A 17,756-nucleotide genomic window follows, 5' to 3' on the forward strand; every position below is an offset into this window, starting at 1 on the left:
ACCATAGAAATAATACTTAGATGCCTCATTAGCGGCCGTTTCAATCATAGACCGTAAAAGAAATGGACACAGCGGATTCAACGGAGAAAAGTGAAGTCAATTAGAAGCACTCACTTCCTGATGGCTGAGCGTACTGCGCAGACTCAAACTGAGCTTGACGACGTAGATGTGACATGAGCAACCTGTCTGTCTTCTAGTAGCTGTGCCAAGAGAAATCTGAATCATTCCCTTCCGAAACTTGCAGAGACGGAGAGTGTGAGTAGGAGGTGTCCATGAGCTAGGAGCAGGAGAAACTTTTGCTATGTATTCTGATTAATTATTTTGTCACTTTGCCTCCACATCCCCCCGATTGCCCGCAAGCTTCTCCTCCTGTCCATACGGTAATTCTCTACTGTGCGACAGAGAGTCGCGTGGTTATGAAGCAATCGTTAGCCTATTTTTACAAAAATTGCTTCTACGGGGCCATAACGGAAGCTACAAGGTAATGGAGCCTTTTATACATTTTCGTGTTTCTTTAGAAATAAATAATGGACAAATTAAGTCTTTAAACGCCTCAGATGTAAAGTTATTCGCTGTCAAAGTGACGCCAAAATGAATGTGAGTCAATGGGATGCTAACAGCAGGTGGGGGTTCGCTAGCCAATGGCGGCGCCCGGGGAAACTTCAAAATAATATGAAACCCTGCCCCCCTGGTTTCGTCCCTTGTCGTTGTCGCATATCAATGACGTAATATCCGCACTATCCTCAGTTTCCGCTTGTAAAAACCATAGAAATAATACTTAGATTCCTCATTAGCGGCCGTTTCAATGGGCAGCTTTATGTAAGCTGCTAATGAGGGATCTATGTATACATATTTATGATACAATATCTTGCACACCGCTGTTGTGTCGTTCAGTCATAATGGTACACGATTATTGATTAGCGAGTACAGAAAATCCAGAAAGAAAAAAACTTAAACGTAGATCAACTGAGGCAAGCAGGCTTTGGGACAAACGGAGAAATAAAACAAGGATCAATATCGGCGTGGCGTTTTCAGGATGGAGAGAGCTTTGCGACAGACTTGGACTTGATCTGTCAACAGAGATTCCGCTCTTGCATGCGTTTTAATAGACAGGTAAGCAAAACTATATTATTTATTGTACACATACAGTTATATTGCACTTGGTTTGTACTTCAGTAATGCTTTTTATCAAGTCTGGTGACCAAGTCTATGGCAGTGAAATTACAGTATGTGTTGCACAAAAATATTTAGCCATTACGTAAAAAATACTGTGGGTTTGTTCAAATGTACTTTTAGTACGATTGTTTTAAACGCGTAAAACTGTGCAGCATAAACTCACCAAATAATTTGACAAATAGTCACATATAACAGGCTAAAATAGCATTACATTTCACGATCCTTGCAGCTAATTCATTACGTTGACATAATATAGTGTGATCAAATGTACAGGTGACATAAAAACAAATTTATTAGCTGATTCGTGAATTCCATACATCTCTGGATGGTGTAAACGACATCTCCCATAGTTCCACTCTCCTTCATAGCGTCATCAAGCTTCGCCTTTGTTATGGTTTTGAAAATGCGACCTCTGGCGCGCAAAGAAATTACAGATTGTACCTTTAAGAGAGCAACATTTTATAATATATTATTATTGTTGTATTTTCTTAATTTCGCATTCTCTGAACTGTTATTTAGTGTTCTCTATTTGACTGCTATTAAACTAAAAACAATATTTTAAAAAATCAGAGACATTTTTGCTGGCACAAAAACAATGAGGGTTTTAGAATAACTTAAACTGACAGTATATCAAACACCCTAATCGAATCTGTGCATCGCTTTTCATGAACCGTCTTTACGAACTGAATTAGCCTAATCGAACTGACCGATGCTAAAAGAAATACTTCGATATCTAAAAACTGTTAAACACTTTCTCGTCACCAACACAACAGAAACTTACATCAGTGTAGTAAAACAACTTATATCTTTAAATACTGTGTAAAGTTAACCTATAAACATTTATGTATGCATGTAGAGCCCTACTCCATCTAACATCTACGTAACTCACCCATGCGCAGAACATGCTCTTCAAAAAGATCCTTCATTCATTTGTATTTCATCATTATTTTGTTTCTCTGCACCTAAAGTTTGATGCACGACTAAAAGCTGTTTGGCTTGAATGGTTCTGATTTGATATTTATGCGGAAAGAGATAACTTTCTTTTAGCGTTGATACTTTTTCGGCCGCATTTTGGTCACAGGCAAACGACGCTGCGTCATTTTAACATCGATTCTGATTGGTCAGTTTGGTATGAGGGGCCTTCTCTTCTAATGTATGGCTACCGCGCATAAAATAAAAGTAAATATATTTACAATATATGCATCTGAGTTATGCACTTTAGTTGGTAAACTGATGAAAAATGTTAACTTTATCAGTTTCTGGTTCAGCTCAGTTTCCCACTGTCTCTTCTGACAAAAAGCCACTGAACCGCTGAACCGATTCACTAGAATGAATCAGACTATTCAACCCAACATGAGGACCGTTTAGAATGATCCGATTCAGTACTTTAAATTTGACTTTCAAAATGAGAAAAAGTGCCGAAAGAAAGAACGATTCAGTAGAATTAATTGGATTTCAAACGCAAGGCTACATGAGAGAGAGGATCAGTATATGAATCAGACTTTCAAACTCTACACGAGGTGCGCTTATGAACTGATTCACTAGAATAAAATGAACTTTCAAACGCTTTATATGATTGTTTGAACAGATTCTCAAGAATGAATTTCACCTCCAAATGCTGAATACAGTGTGAGTTGGTAGGCTAAGTGAGAAAGAACTGTTTAGGAGCATTTGATATTTCCCATTGGAAAAAGTAGCCGGTATCTGAAAACCAAGCTAGGCCTACTACTTTTTATTTAGTTACTCCCCAACACTGCAGCTACTATGAATCAGACAAACTGAGTCCTGGAATCACCTACTGGGCCTGCTTGTGTACATAAATCGCTTAGAAGCCTGAAGTGGAAAGTGTGTGGCTGCAAATCCAGTCTGCTAAAATCCTCCTCTCCGCTTCTTATCTCTGTGGGACACAGGATAACAGAGAGCTTCCAACCCCATCCCTGTAATGGATAGATCACCACAGCCTCACAGCTGCAGCTCCTATTTGCTATACAAGCAAAAATCCTTGACCGGCACGCTGAAGATGCCTTACAATACTGATAATGTTGTTTGTCTCCTAATTACAGTTTTCTGGAGGCAATTTGACTGAGATATTTTATGCACAATCACAACAGCAATCAACCGCTTTGTGTTTTGAATGTCGCACGTTGGTCAAAAGCCCCCCTAAATGCTTCTGAAATGAAAAGAGCACTCTGATGTATTTATTAGGACTCTGATAGGAAAATCACATCTTGACATGTTGCTGAAGTACAGTATGGTAGCAGCAAAGGCAGAATTTGCTGAACGGAGCTGTCAGTGAACGTCATGTTGAAAGCTGAGGTGGATATCCTGTCTCTTGACATCTCCTAAACTTAGCCTTTGCTTATACAGTTTCTGAAGATAACCGAAGAGAAACTGTCATCATGAGATACAGTTTCATATCAAAACATCAGGACACAAAGCAGAAAACATTTTGAAACCGGAACAATCGCTGAACGTACTGATAAAGCCACTGGACGCTGCAGTGGTTGGGTTCGGGCAAGATGCCTTTTAAAAGTCTCCTGATACTTATCAAGGAAGATACAATGGGTTCTGGCTCCGGCGGCCCTGAGAAGTGTCACTAGTGAAATCGGTCTGTTCTGTTGCTATGGAGGCGCAGGTTGGAAAGCCCATGAGACCATCGCTACCCAAGCAGTGGATGGGAGAAAACCTGAATCTGCGCATAATGTGGCGTGTCTGAATAATGCTGACCTAAAAACTCTTTTAAGAGGCACATAAATTATTGTCAAAACTCCTAGAGGATTTTAAGTTCCCAAGGGTTGCTGGAGTCACTTTAGCTTTGAATTTTACAAACATCATTTTAGGGGTAGTTTTGTTTTCTTTAATAAACATGATGTTTCTAGCTTATATGCAGATAAAGTAGTCACCCATAAACAGTCACCCATTTTCCATTTTGCAACACTTGTCTTGCATTGTCGTTTTTATTAGTTATAGACTGATACATTGGATGAACCAATAAATTGGCCACTATTTGAGCATTGTGATAACACTTTGTATCACTACTCTTTATTAAAATGTGCTTGTCTATGTTAAAGACTGATATATTCGCTAAACTGATAAATCAGCCACTATTTGGCCATTTTGACTATCAACATCTACCAATAATAATGTTAATGAATAATGAATAATTTGTGCAAAAACTTTTTTGTAGGGAAAACTGATTTCCATGTATATGTGTACATCTAAATTACTATAACTTTATTGGTTCCCCTGAATAATTGATTCTTGGTCGTTCAGTGGTCATATATTTCTGAATAATAACCGTTGCCCATGGCAACGCTGCATTAGTGAGTACGTTTCCTAGCATGTGTTCCTTAAGTAATATGATCAAAGAAAAGCAAATCAATATTTCACATCCCAGTATTTGCAGTATTTAAATGTTAAGTATCTAACAAGGAGTATTAGTCAGATGGTCTTTGACGCAAAACAAACCTCCTCAATATGTTAATTATCCCTGACTTATACCTACTTGTCACATATGTATCAGCCACTCTGCTCTCTAGATATAGGTTTAATTTAAAACCCCGTATTGGTTGACTATCTCAGCCTGAAGCTTAAAAAGTTTTTTTTTTTTTTTTTTTTTACAAAATGATAAAATGGAATCAAATGAGTATTTCTCAACTCATTTTACTGATTGGATAGTGTGCACATCACACATAGCCAATCAAATTGTGATGAGGTGTTATTTCCTTTCTTCTTCTTGTACAGTATACTGAGGTCTCTTTAACTTTGGGCATCGTTTGTACTTCCAAGTGATCAACCGACATCATTAAGCCAACGTTTAAATTATCGAACTCACAGAAGAAGAAAAAAAAAGAGGAAAAAAATCCAAGTCCAAATGAATATTTATGTCTAAACATCCATTCAGATTCTATACATCCCAAGCTTTGACTATAGAATCATATAAAAGCGTTTCCGATCAGTATTGAAAAACAGGAGAAGTTGCCAAGAGCTTGTCCGTCAGCAGCCTCACATCTCCAGCATCACAGCTCGTCAAGTGTGGGCTCTGTCCGGCTATACAAACTTCGGAGTTCCTTTTTTTTGCCTTTAAGGTCAAAAAACCTATAATGAAAACTGTATTTTGTAATGAGGAAACTATAGGGATAAGAACGGACGCGTACTGGAGAGGAAACAAAGGTGCGTACTTACAGCATCCGGCGCACTTTTTCCTTTCTTTGGTTCTTTATCCTTTGTCCAAAAGGATATAATTCTCCGTAGAATCGCTCGGGTTTGTCGTGTAGTCCAAACAGAGAAGGGAGTGACCCCTTTAGCACTTCTTCAGGGGAAGAGGACTGTGTATTCCGCATGTGTGGACAGTGTTAAATGCGCAGCATCGACCCGAACGCGCAACACACACACACACACACACATACACTCGCAGGGGAGGCAGGAAATATTTGCGCTGGATTCAGGGGCTCTTCTAACACTAATGCAGGCGGAGCCACAGTCCCCCAACTAACACACCTGCATCTAGCCCCAACACGTTTGAATTTTTTTTTTTTTTTTTTTTTGCATTAACGAGTTTAAGATAAAAAAATCGTTTAAATAAATTATACGTTTGTTTTAAAATTACTATTTCATGTTGGTTCGTGTAAATGTTTCAGGATTGTACTTAAAATAGACCTTAAGCAATTCTGCATATTCCCTCTAGACAGATGTGAGTCTAATGAACTTAGACAGTCAGACAGACAGACAGACAGACAGACATCGATAGATAGATAGATAGACAGACAGACAGACAGACAGACAGACAGATAGATAGACAGATAGATAGATAGATAGATAGATAGATAGATAGATAGATAGATAGATAGACAAACAGTTAGTTAGACAGACAGATAGATAGATAGATAGATAGACAAACAGTTAGTTAGACAGACAGATAGATAGATAGATAGATAGACAAACAGTTAGTTAGACAGACAGATATATATATATATATAGATAGATAGATAGACAAACAGTTAGTTAGACAGACAGACAGATAGATAGATAGATAGATAGATAGATAGATAGATAGATAGATAGATAGATAGATAGACAAACAGTTAGTTAGACAGACAGATAGACAGACAGACAGACAGACAGACAGACAGACAGACAGACAGACATCGATAGATAGATAGATAGATAGATAGATAGACAGACAGACAGACAGACAGACAGATAGATAGATAGATAGATAGACAAACAGTTAGTTAGACAGACAGATAGATAGATAGATAGACAGACAGACAGACAGACAGACAGACATCGATAGATAGATAGATAGATAGATAGATAGATTAACGAACAGACAGACATATAGACAGACTGACAGATAGATAGACAGACAGACAGACAGACAGACAGACATTGATAGATAGATAGATAGATAGATAGATAGATAGATAGATTGACGAACAGACAGACATATAGACAGACTGACAGATAGATAGATAGACAGACAGACAGACATTGATAGATAGATAGATTAACGAACAGACAGACATATAGACAGACTGACAGATAGATAGATAGACAGACAGACAGACAGACAGACAGACAGACAGACATAGATAGATAGATAGATAGATAGATAGATAGATAGATAGATAGATAGATAGATTGACGAACAGACAGACATATAGACAGACTGACAGATAGATAGATAGACAGACAGACAGACAGACAGACAGACAGACATTGATAGATAGATAGATAGATAGATAGATAGATAGATAGATAGATAGATAGATAGATAGATAGATAGATAGATAGATAGATAGATAGATAGATAGATAGATAGATAGATAGATTGACGAACAGGCAGACATATAGATAGACAGACAGACTGACAGATAGATAGATAGATAGATAGACAGACAGACTGACAGATAGATAGACAGATAGACAGACAGACATAGATAGATAGATAGATAGATAGATAGATAGATAGATAGATAGATAGATAGATAGATAGATAGATAGATAGATAGATAGATAGATAGATAGATAGATAGATAGATAGATGTAAGATGCATGAAACATGATATCAGTCTTCTCATTAGTAAAGATTCTAGAGGTTAATCAATAAGTTGATTCAGAATGTTTGTTGTGTATGGCTGTTATACAGTGGGTTATTATTGAGCATCACATCCGAACTGAGCCAAACTCGAGAAGATTGCAATGTTCTGCACTAACAATGAACGTGCTGCATTGTGTGCGAAATAAAGGAGCAGCAAAATAAGATTTTAATAAGCATGAATAGATTTCATAATGGATCTGAGCCTATTCTCTTTTTCTCTTTCGTCCCCTCACTGTTTCCCCATCTCCCTATTTTCTCTCTCTTTCTCTTGTTGTCAGATACATTAATCACTGTAACCTCCTAGATGTCTCCACCTTCATTTGTCTTTGATTTCTCCGTCAGTTAGAAGTGGGACAACGTCTGCAGTAACAAGTCTGTCTTCTTAACTCTCTCCTACTGTACACCCTTTACAACCCACATCGTCCAGAACCCAAAAAACTGGGTCTCTGTGATATAATTGGAAGCTGGGAAGTGAAGACATTTACTGATTCCAAACCTGTATGAACTTCTTTCTTCTGCAGAACACAAAAAAAGATATTTTGAAGAATGTTGGGGGTCCAAGTGTTGTTTTGAACGCCATTTACTTATTTTATGAATATTATTTAAAAATATATATTATTTTAGGTTCCACAGAAAAAAGCAAGTAAAGCAAGTTTGGAAAGGCATGAGAGTGTGCAAATTGTTTTTAGCTGAACTATGCCTTTAAGTACATACAGTGTTTGAATCTTTTTTCTTCTCAAAAGCAGATTACAAATGTGCGAATAATATGTAACAGGATGCTTCATGAGGGATTTCAAGGTTATTTAGACAAAGTTCTAAAACAAACTGTATTCATACTGAGTCAATAATAGAAGCAACTGCAATAGTATTCTTTACCTCACATCTTTTTGCCCTAGATTGGTGGGTTTCAGCTGTGAGACACAGTGTTCTGTTGCTCAGCCGGAGAGTATCAGCTGTGCCTCTGGCCTACATTAAACTGACCTGTTTTCTTATCGTCATCATCATATATTTAGGGATATTGATGATCACTGCAAAAACCCTCAAGTCTGCATTATAGGTAGATTAAACAGGAGTTATGATTCATACACCTATTGGCGATCAAGTTACATTATAATGTGGTTTAGGCAGGTTTGACGCAAGTTATTTTGCATAAATTCTTAGGCAAGTTAGTACACTGCTCTCAAGGGTGTTTCATGGGTAATATCACAGCAGCAAGCCTGCCATCCGGTGGTCTCGGTGAGGAATGAAGCTGGAGAACGTACTGTCAGTTTTAGTGTAAGAAAGTGCTTTATATACAAAGAGAGATGTATTGAAAATATGTAAATGTATTTATTGAACAATTTATTGTGGCTGTAGACTTGAGTTGTTGTACAGGGGGACTTGAAACAAACGTCTGCAGTACAAACACAAGACGTGACACGGTGCAAAGACTACGAGGAGAGTCCAGGACAGAGGAGAATGAGAAGAGGAGGGATTTAGAAGCACTTCCTGTGGACAATGGAGGGTCCGGCCTCCTCGTACTCGTCTTTGCTGATCCACATCTGCTGGAAGGTGGAGAGGGAAGCCAGGATGGAGCCACCGATCCAGACGGAGTATTTACGCTCAGGAGGGGCAATCATCTGTAGTGGACAAAGGAACATTTAATTTCCATTATAAATAATAATAATCAGAATACAGTTTGAAACACATACTTAGGTCATTTTTTCAAAACAGTTCTCCTAGTCAACTTTCAACTTGACACAGCACAAATGATTATTTTAAATTACAAAACATATTTTATATTTTAATAATAATTAAATGTATTATTATTATTAAAATATCAATCATCCATAATTGCAATAATAATGATAATATATTATAATATTATCAATCACAATATTAGTTTTACTATTCATCCATAGTGCACAACATTGTACTCTGGAAAAAAACTATTTTCACTCAGATATAACTAATATAGTTATCGTTATAGTTATTGTTCTTGATGTGAACGGGCCTTTAGTCCAAAATGAACTAGTCCTAAACTGTACCTTGATCTTCATGGTGCTGGGAGCCAAAGCTGTGATCTCTTTCTGCATCCTGTCACCGATACCAGGGTACATGGTGGTACCGCCGGACAGTACATTGTTGGCGTACAGATCCTTACGAATGTCAATGTCGCACTTCATAATGCCGTTGTAAGTGGTCTCATGGATACCAGCAGACTCCATACCTACAGACAATGTTATTTAGATGATGAATGGGAATGGATTATACATGAAACATACTTACATTTAAGTAGATTTCATATGCAGTATCATGCTAATTCAAGTGCAGATTACATAATAGCGCTGATTTCATTAAGGGAAGAACTGCTGGTGAGCCACTGTCCTATCAGCTCTATTGGATAAGGAAACAGTGATTGATGTACAATGTCAAGACTAAGAACCCTGTACACCATAAATAGCCCGTCAGCCTCTGGCCATATACTGAAACGCTCCTAATTAGTTCCCGACAAAAGGTGATCCGTCACTGTGTCACCTCTCTTAAAAGTGCACTGTAATGTAAGAGATATTGCTTCAAAATGCAGCTGTTTGATTTTTTTCCCTGTGGGAATCTTGACCGCTTTGCTGTGTCTGTGGAAGGTGGGTTTAATTGTGTTGCTGCACATAGACTGATGTGCTGCATGTGCAAATGATTGAGAATTATTAATAACATGAATTTTTCATCAATGGGAATCTAGGCTTGGCAATGGCTCAAAAGGGAGAATATATTTTGAGAGTGGGCTTAGTGGTTCATTGTAGGCCCCGTTTTAGAATGGCTAGAAACTTGAATGAATAATTGATTAAAAAACAAGGCATAATGTAGGGATATTCAAAGCTTGTCTATCATTAAGAAGAAACCTAGTTTAAAATCCTAAACGAATGAGAACATGATTCTATGGAAGCCCCTTTTTCTGTCTTGTTTTCTCAAGAGCTTCATGATTATGCCGCTTAAATAGTTTTTGGCTGACCAGAAAAATAATTAACAACTTTTTTTTTCTAAGGAGAAAATTAAGTCGTGGTGATGGGAAAGTAACCACTGGATTACTATGAACATTATCATTTAGATCAAATCCTACATAAACCAAATAAGAATCCTCTAAAAAATAAAATAAAATAAAATGTAATTAAAAAATAATTATTTCCTACAGGAAATTACTTTTTTTATTTTTTATTAATATTTTATTTTATTTTATCTAAACCTAAATAAATCAAATACACTGTAAACAAGTTGCTGCATTAAATTTGTAATACAATTGACTTTTTGTTTAAGTCATTTCAACTTAAATTACATTAAACTGACTTTAAAAAATGTTTAATCTTGTATAACTTATATAAAAAACTGAAAAATGTATTAACTTATTTTGATGAGTTAAAGCAATGTAAAAACATATGTTGTCAACTTAGGCTATTGATCATATATATATATATTTTTTACAGTGTAAGAATCATCTAAAAAATTAAATAAAATATTATTATTTTCTAATGGAAACCGTGAAAATGTTGGTCTTTGTTAAACTATTTTTATTTTCAAATATTATGTTATATTTTTATCATTAAGATCTAATCTAATGAAGTAAGAATCGTCAAAAAATTTAATAATAATAATAATAATAATTACTATTTCCTACTGGAAAAAGTGAAATTGTTACTCTTTATTAATTTTTATTTTATTTTATTTTATTTTATTTGACTGTTAGAGATATTAGGAACAAACCTAAAACATTTTTGTTTAAATTACATCCTATAGCCTAAAGTTTCTAGGATTCATTCCGATAGTATTTTTGACTATAGGGAAAGAAAACATCCAGAACCAAGAAGTACAAAAAAGGAAGCAATTATTCAAACGGACTAATAAGAAACTGACCAATGAAAGATGGCTGGAAGAGGGTTTCTGGACAGCGGAACCTCTCGTTACCAATGGTGATGACCTGACCGTCGGGTAACTCGTAGGACTTCTCCAGAGAGGAGGAGGAGGCGGCGGTGGCCATCTCATTCTCAAAATCAAGAGCCACGTAGCACAACTTCTCCTTAATGTCACGAACAATCTCCCTCTCGGCTGTAAAAGCGAGTTAGAAAGGTATTACAACTCATTTAAACTAAGTGTTAAAGTAGTACAGCAGCTGGTAGCTACAGTTCGCTTTTCGCAGTTACTAGTGTTGACCATAAGGTGGTGCTGTTTAGCTAATGAAGATATCACTACAGCGTAAACGGTACATTAATAAGTCTTACGATACGTATAAAATAAGCACAATTTTACATTTGACGGTTTATTATGATCTATTACATGAATAAATTCTAATTTAACCGTCTATCAATTATATTTTATGTGAAAACTGCAGAAAGTGTTCAATTACCAGTGGTGACGAACGAATAGCCTCTCTCAGTCAGGATTTTCATCAGGTAGTCAGTCAGGTCTCTGCCAGCCAAATCCAGTCTCATGATGGCATGTGGAAGTGCGTAACCCTCATACACGGGCACATTGTGGGTCACACCATCACCAGCGTCCAGCACAATACCTGGAACAAATAAAAAAAGCATGAAAAACCAAACAGATGCAGTTTAAAAACAACTATATTCAATGTATGCAATGCTAACCTGTGGTACGGCCAGAGGCGTACAGGGAGAGCACAGCCTGGATGGCAACGTACATAGCCGGAACGTTGAACGTCTCAAACATGATCTGAAATACAGATAGAAACCAATTATTACCAAGTATTATGGACATAATACTATTAATGCCATGATTTTAAAGTCTTTAAAAGGGCTTGCCTGGGTCATCTTCTCCCTGTTGGCCTTAGGATTCAGTGGAGCCTCAGTCAAGAGGACGGGGTGTTCCTCAGGGGCCACACGGAGCTCATTGTAGAAAGTGTGGTGCCAGATCTAAGACAATAGTATTGTATTTTTCATTACATATGGAGAAACACAATATATTTTCAGTTCATAAGGTTTTAAGATGCAGTCACTTTTACTGTTGTTCAGCAGACTTTTGTGGGCAAAATCTATGAGGTTCTATTTGTGCCAAAAAGCAATCGACTGCTTTGTACCATACATTTGTTCATGTCTACAGTTATTGCATACTTATTAAGATAAGTCTGTACACTAAAAAAATTATACTTTAAAATAACTAGACAGTGGTTCCAGTTCCACTCAACAAACTTAGTTTTTATTGACATTAAAGGTTTATTTTGAATCTAAGCAAAATCCTTGTGTTGTGACAACACAACTGACCGAGGAAGAATCTATGTAAAATAGTTATGTCCAACCAACTCAATTCAATCACGTCACTGTAACTTAAACTGGTTGCGTTTTCGGAACATGTTTTGGTCTAATAAACTCTGAACAGTATAAAACATTATTTTTTTTATTTTTTTTTGAAGTGTAGGCTATTTGTTAAGGCATGTTATTTTTTTGTTTCATCTTGTTCTGTTCTTGTTCATCTTCCAAAAATGATGGTGTTCCATTTGTGCCAATTTTTTTTTAATTGAACATTTTGTACACTACGTTTGTCTACGCTACTGTTATTGCTGTTGTTTTATTTGATATCCTCCCTGGCACTGCTCTCAGTGAACGTACTGCAATGTATTTTACAGATATACAGGTAAACAAATAGAACGTTTAGATTTAAAAAAAAATAACGAGTCTTAATTAATATTATGACAAAGTTAAATATTATTTAATTTATTTAATTTATTTTTCTGTTCTATAAATGAATAAATCTATTGTCCCAAGGTATGAAGGTCCTGCCAGGCATTTTATAGATACACTGTAAAAAAAATGTCATGATTGTTTTTTGTCAAATCAACTTAGATAATTTATGAATCATATGAATTACTTCATAAGCTACTGTTATTGCTGTTGTTTTATTTGTCATCCTCCCTGGCACTGCTCTCAGTGAACGTACTGCAATGCATTTTACAGATATACAGGTAAACAAATAGAACGTTTAGATAAAAAAAAAAAAAACGAGTCTTAATTAAAGTAGCTTATGAATAATAAGAAAAATTAAAATTTTCAGTTCATTGAAATTAAACAGTTGAGTTAATACAATGAAGGAGATTGGTTTAATCAACAGAAACTCAAAATATGTTATCTGAACCACATAAATTATCTAAGTTGATTTGACAAAAAACAATCATGACATTTTTTTTACAGTGTATCTATAAAATGCCTGGCAGGACCTTCATTTAGACCTTATAAAGCATAAAACTGAGCTTTTTCTGGAATTTCACGTGAAGGTCTAACGAATTTGCTGTGGGGACCAACAGAAAGCCGCTTTGTTTGCTTCATACATCTCCATGCTATTGACTATAGAAAATAAATTTAGCTGAAATTATCGTTATCGTTACTGCACTTTTACTCCTTAAAAGTGAATAATTCTAAGGTCTACCTTCTCCATGTCGTCCCAGTTGGTGATGATGCCATGCTCAATGGGGTATTTAAGGGTGAGGATGCCTCTCTTGCTCTGGGCCTCGTCTCCTACATAGCTGTCTTTCTGACCCATACCGACCATGACACCCTAAAGGAAGAGACCATAAAACAATCCGTCACAATCTACACATTCAGGGTGACATTTTCGCCCCAACTTAAAAATTGTCAATACGTTTGATTCAAATAAGCACTTCCATTCATTTTCTAGAGTGCATGTTTGATGATAAACATGAGAAATAAAGACTGATGCTAGCAGAGTGTCGTCTTTACAGGTCAAGGGTCAAAGTCTAAGTACTGTGACTTAAGAGGTGCTTTACTGAGTGGATCAAAGTAAGGCTAAGCCCCAGATGGCATCAGTGAACGTGGTGGTCTCACCTGATGGCGGGGTCGGCCCACAATGGAGGGAAACACGGCCCTGGGGGCGTCGTCACCGGCAAAGCCGGCCTTCACCAGACCTGAGCCATTGTCGCACACCAGAGCGGTGGTCTCTTCCTCGTCACACATGTTTGCTTACACAGCTGTTGTTTGAACACCAATGGCACGGGGAGCAAACACATGAAGCCCGTTAAAAAGCTGAAGGATATTCTCTTGCCTAATAAATGCTTGTCTTTGCTTGTTGAATTTATGTAGCACTTGAAGCTAAGCGTAAATGATTCATCTTCTGTGCTTAAAAAGAGATTTCTGACAACTTGTGTCCTACCCTCCCTTCGGCAGACTCGCAATGTGCTATAAATAATACATATTTTATTATTATTTGATATCTTGAGTAGAACATAAAAAGCTTTATATGCATGTAATATTTTTATTGTGCTGCTTCTGTTGTTACGAAGATGCAAAATGTTCACTGCTCTACTGTGTATGTACCAAATAATTCATTAAAGTATTAATTATTATACTGTATGACTTTATTTCTTCCGCAGAACACAAAAGAAGATATTTGAAGTGCTTTTTGGGCCATTCAGTGAAAGCCAGTGACTTTCAATATACACTTATATTGCAAGATTTTTTAAATGTTTTAGAAAGAAGTCTCTTATGCTCACCAAGGCTGCATTTATTAGATTAAAAATACAGGAAAAACTAATATTGTGAAATATTATTACACTTTAAAATAACAGTTTATTTTTTTATTTTTTTATATATTTTAAGATTTAATTTATTCCTGTGATGCAAAGCTGAATTTTCAGCATCATTAATCCAGTGTCACGTGATCCTTCAGAAATCATTCTAATATTCTGATTTGATGCTCAAGAAACATTTCTTATTATTATCAATGTTAAAAAGTTTCATGGAAACAGTGATCTGACAGTTTTTTCTTTTTCAAATACATTTGATGAACAGCAAAAGAACAGCATGTATTTGAAATAGAAATCTTATGTAACATAAATGTTTTTACTGTCACTGTTGACTAATATACTGCATCCTTGCTAAATATTAGTTTAAAAGTATTAATTTCTATTATTATGAAGTATTAATTTCTTTAAAAAAGCTTTCTGACCCCAAACTTTTTAACAATAGAGTTTGGACGAAAACAGTTCTTCAAAATATATTCTTTTGTGCTCCGCAAAGGAGCGACATGAATGCGAGTCCCGTAGATGATTCGAATGTTCAGTTTTGGGTGAACTAAGAAAACTATCCAAAAACCAAGCTTCGCTACACTATCTGCTGTAGTCCAACAAACCATTTAACATAAAAATCCATTGAAGTACACTCACCCGGGAGAGCTTGCACAAGAGGCCTGGAAAACTTGCTCCCTCAAGAGCGGTAGAAAATAAGAGAGTGAGCATCCAGTTCACCTGCTCCCATATTTATATAGGAGCCGTGTCACCAGGGCTTCAGAACCTCAGGCCTTTTTAGGACACATTACAAACCTACATCACTCAAAGGTGGGCCGTCCCATGTGAAGATGGGGTATTGGATTGGGTCTCACAATGGATACTGTCGACAGACAGTTGCATTTAATATTAGAAAATAATTTATGGCTCTCGAGGACAGCGTGGACTATTGTTGGAAAGAGAGGTTGCCAGTTCACTGGGAGAGAATGGCATCCCAGAGGCCGTTATAAATAAGACGCCATGCATTGGTCATAATGGACGAATGGCCATTTGTCTGTTGTCTGTTATCTGTCAGTTGTGAGGAACTTCTAGCTGGCCTTCAAAGGAAATGCGGATTGTCGCCCCATATGGGTGTGGACGTTACACCGGGAACCAAAGCCTACCAAATGAGGAATGATTATCAGTGTCTCTTCCTAAAAGAAAGTCATGGCCTCTAGGAAACTGTCAATGTGCCACACTTTGTGATGTTTGTAAGGCTGTTGTTTGTGTGGGAGGTCTAACAATTACATGGACACAAAAGCGACTTGATTGCATAGTGTCAAGAAAACGGTATTGTGCTATTGACAATGGCACATAGTATGTTGACTTTTTTAACTCCACAAATCCCATTTTTTATGTCTTAGACATGTTTGATCAACTATTGTCTATTAATATTCAATTAACCTAGCATAAAAAATAACTAGTTTTAAACACATCAAATAGTGATTATGGCCTGTCCCAACTTTAAACTCTAAACTTTAATTCACTGTGGTAAACCTACCTTTTTTAATGACTAACAATATATTACATAAAATCAGCTAAATATAATATATTTAACAGATTTTATAGCGTAACCATGTGATAACTAAAATTTTAAAAATGCTTTCGATAATTGAAATATTTATCAAATAAATTATGAATATTAGATGAAAAACTTAAACAAAACAAAAAACTCAAAAATGAGAAATGTTGCCTTGCCAAATAACTGAAATAAAGTTGAAATGCTAAAATTACTAAAACTCTCACTGTTTATATATATATAAAAGTAAAAGCTAAATCAAATTATGAATAAATATATAATAGGCTACAATATAATAAAACGAAAATAACACTACTGGGTTAAAACTCTCAACAATTGACTTCAATTGGTGGAAAGAAAAGAACCACATTATATACATTATATAATATATAAAATATTGCATACCAATATATATATAATATTTATGTCAATACACATGTATATATATATATTTATGGGTCTGACAGGGCCTGAACCAAGTAAATGGGCCTATACCACTAGTAAATATATTTCTTATGCCAAAATGGCTTTTATTTGAGGTCATAACAATAACACAATCATTGGATCACTTGTATTGCGTCTTAAGGTCAAATGTTAGCCAAAGTTTACATTTTCAAAGGCAGCCGGCCATTTGCATTCTTAAGCTCACACTGAGATAATCCCAGTCTCTCTCGTTTGACTCTCCAGAGGCCTGAAGTTTGGCCACGTGTCAGTTGGAGGCCACCCAGTAACGCACAGTAGCGACAGTCTGCCACCTGGCCTTACATTCTACTAGTGACACACTGACAGACCCACCAGCATTGACTGTAGATGGTAAAACAGCCACTCGCACATACATGCACACACACACACACACACACACACACACACACACACACACACACACACACACACACACACACACACACACACACACACACACACACACACACACACACACACACACACACACACACACACACACACACACACACACACACACACACACACACACACACACACATTTATAAGCTTCTTTCCTCATGGGGACCAAAACATTTCAGATTTTGCCAAATTTTGTCGCCTTAACAGGGTATACCTGAACCACACACATATTTGCTCATGTTGTTATCACTGATACTATTTTCTCTTATACTATTATTTTAAAGGAATATTCAAGGTTAAATAGTTGAGTATTTATATCATCAATGGCATGCCAGTGAAAAAGCAGAAACATACAATGGTTGTCTCATAGACTTCCATTGTAAGTACACTGTAAAAGCATTTTCTGTTTGTTTTACACACTGCAGATGCTGTCAATAAAGCTCAACTTATAACCTGAAATATACATTTACATGCTGACTTGAGCTTATGATTATAGAGCAGTATATACTGTGTACTACCTGCTATTTTAAAAAACAGAATCCAAAACTACACAT

The 17,756-nt window shown here is 36.3% G+C and overlaps 2 protein-coding genes across 2 annotated transcripts in view; both read right to left on the bottom strand.

The window, feature by feature from the left end:
- Positions 1-5,585, bottom strand: part of shank2b (SH3 and multiple ankyrin repeat domains 2b) — a 107,885-nt gene extending 102,300 nt beyond the window's left edge. Inside the window, exon 1 of the mRNA XM_082160306.1 lies at positions 2,066-5,585. Coding sequence (XP_082016432.1) covers positions 2,066-2,102 — 37 coding nt within the window. The 5' untranslated portion in view covers positions 2,103-5,585. The remainder of the gene's footprint in view (positions 1-2,065) is intronic.
- A 3,003-nt stretch (positions 5,586-8,588) lies between these two features.
- acte1 (actin, epsilon 1) lies at positions 8,589-15,572 on the bottom strand. Its single transcript, XM_082159391.1, has 9 exons — positions 15,441-15,572; positions 14,104-14,246; positions 13,688-13,816; positions 12,070-12,180; positions 11,896-11,980; positions 11,655-11,816; positions 11,165-11,356; positions 9,307-9,488; positions 8,589-8,898 (listed from the first exon to the last, which is right to left on the bottom strand). The coding sequence occupies exons 2-9, from the start codon at positions 14,230-14,232 to the stop codon at positions 8,755-8,757; spliced, it is 1,134 nt and encodes a 377-aa protein (XP_082015517.1). The 5' UTR covers positions 14,233-14,246; positions 15,441-15,572; the 3' UTR covers positions 8,589-8,754.
- Between the last annotated feature and the right edge of the window lie 2,184 nt (positions 15,573-17,756).

This window comes from Leuciscus leuciscus (assembly GCF_965113295.1).
Source record: "Leuciscus leuciscus genome assembly, chromosome: 25".
Classification (NCBI taxonomy): domain Eukaryota; kingdom Metazoa; phylum Chordata; class Actinopteri; order Cypriniformes; family Leuciscidae; genus Leuciscus; species Leuciscus leuciscus.

Coding starts and splice junctions, on each gene's coding strand:
- acte1 (XM_082159391.1), bottom strand. CDS start 14,232: ATGTGTGACGAGGAAGAGACCACCGCTCTGGTGTGCGACAATGGCTCA. Junction 11,981..12,069: donor ACAGGGAGAAGATGACCCAG/GCAAGCCCTTTT, acceptor TCTGTATTTCAG/ATCATGTTTGAGACGTTCAA. Junction 11,357..11,654: donor CTATTCGTTCGTCACCACTG/GTAATTGAACAC, acceptor TCGCTTTTACAG/CCGAGAGGGAGATTGTTCGT.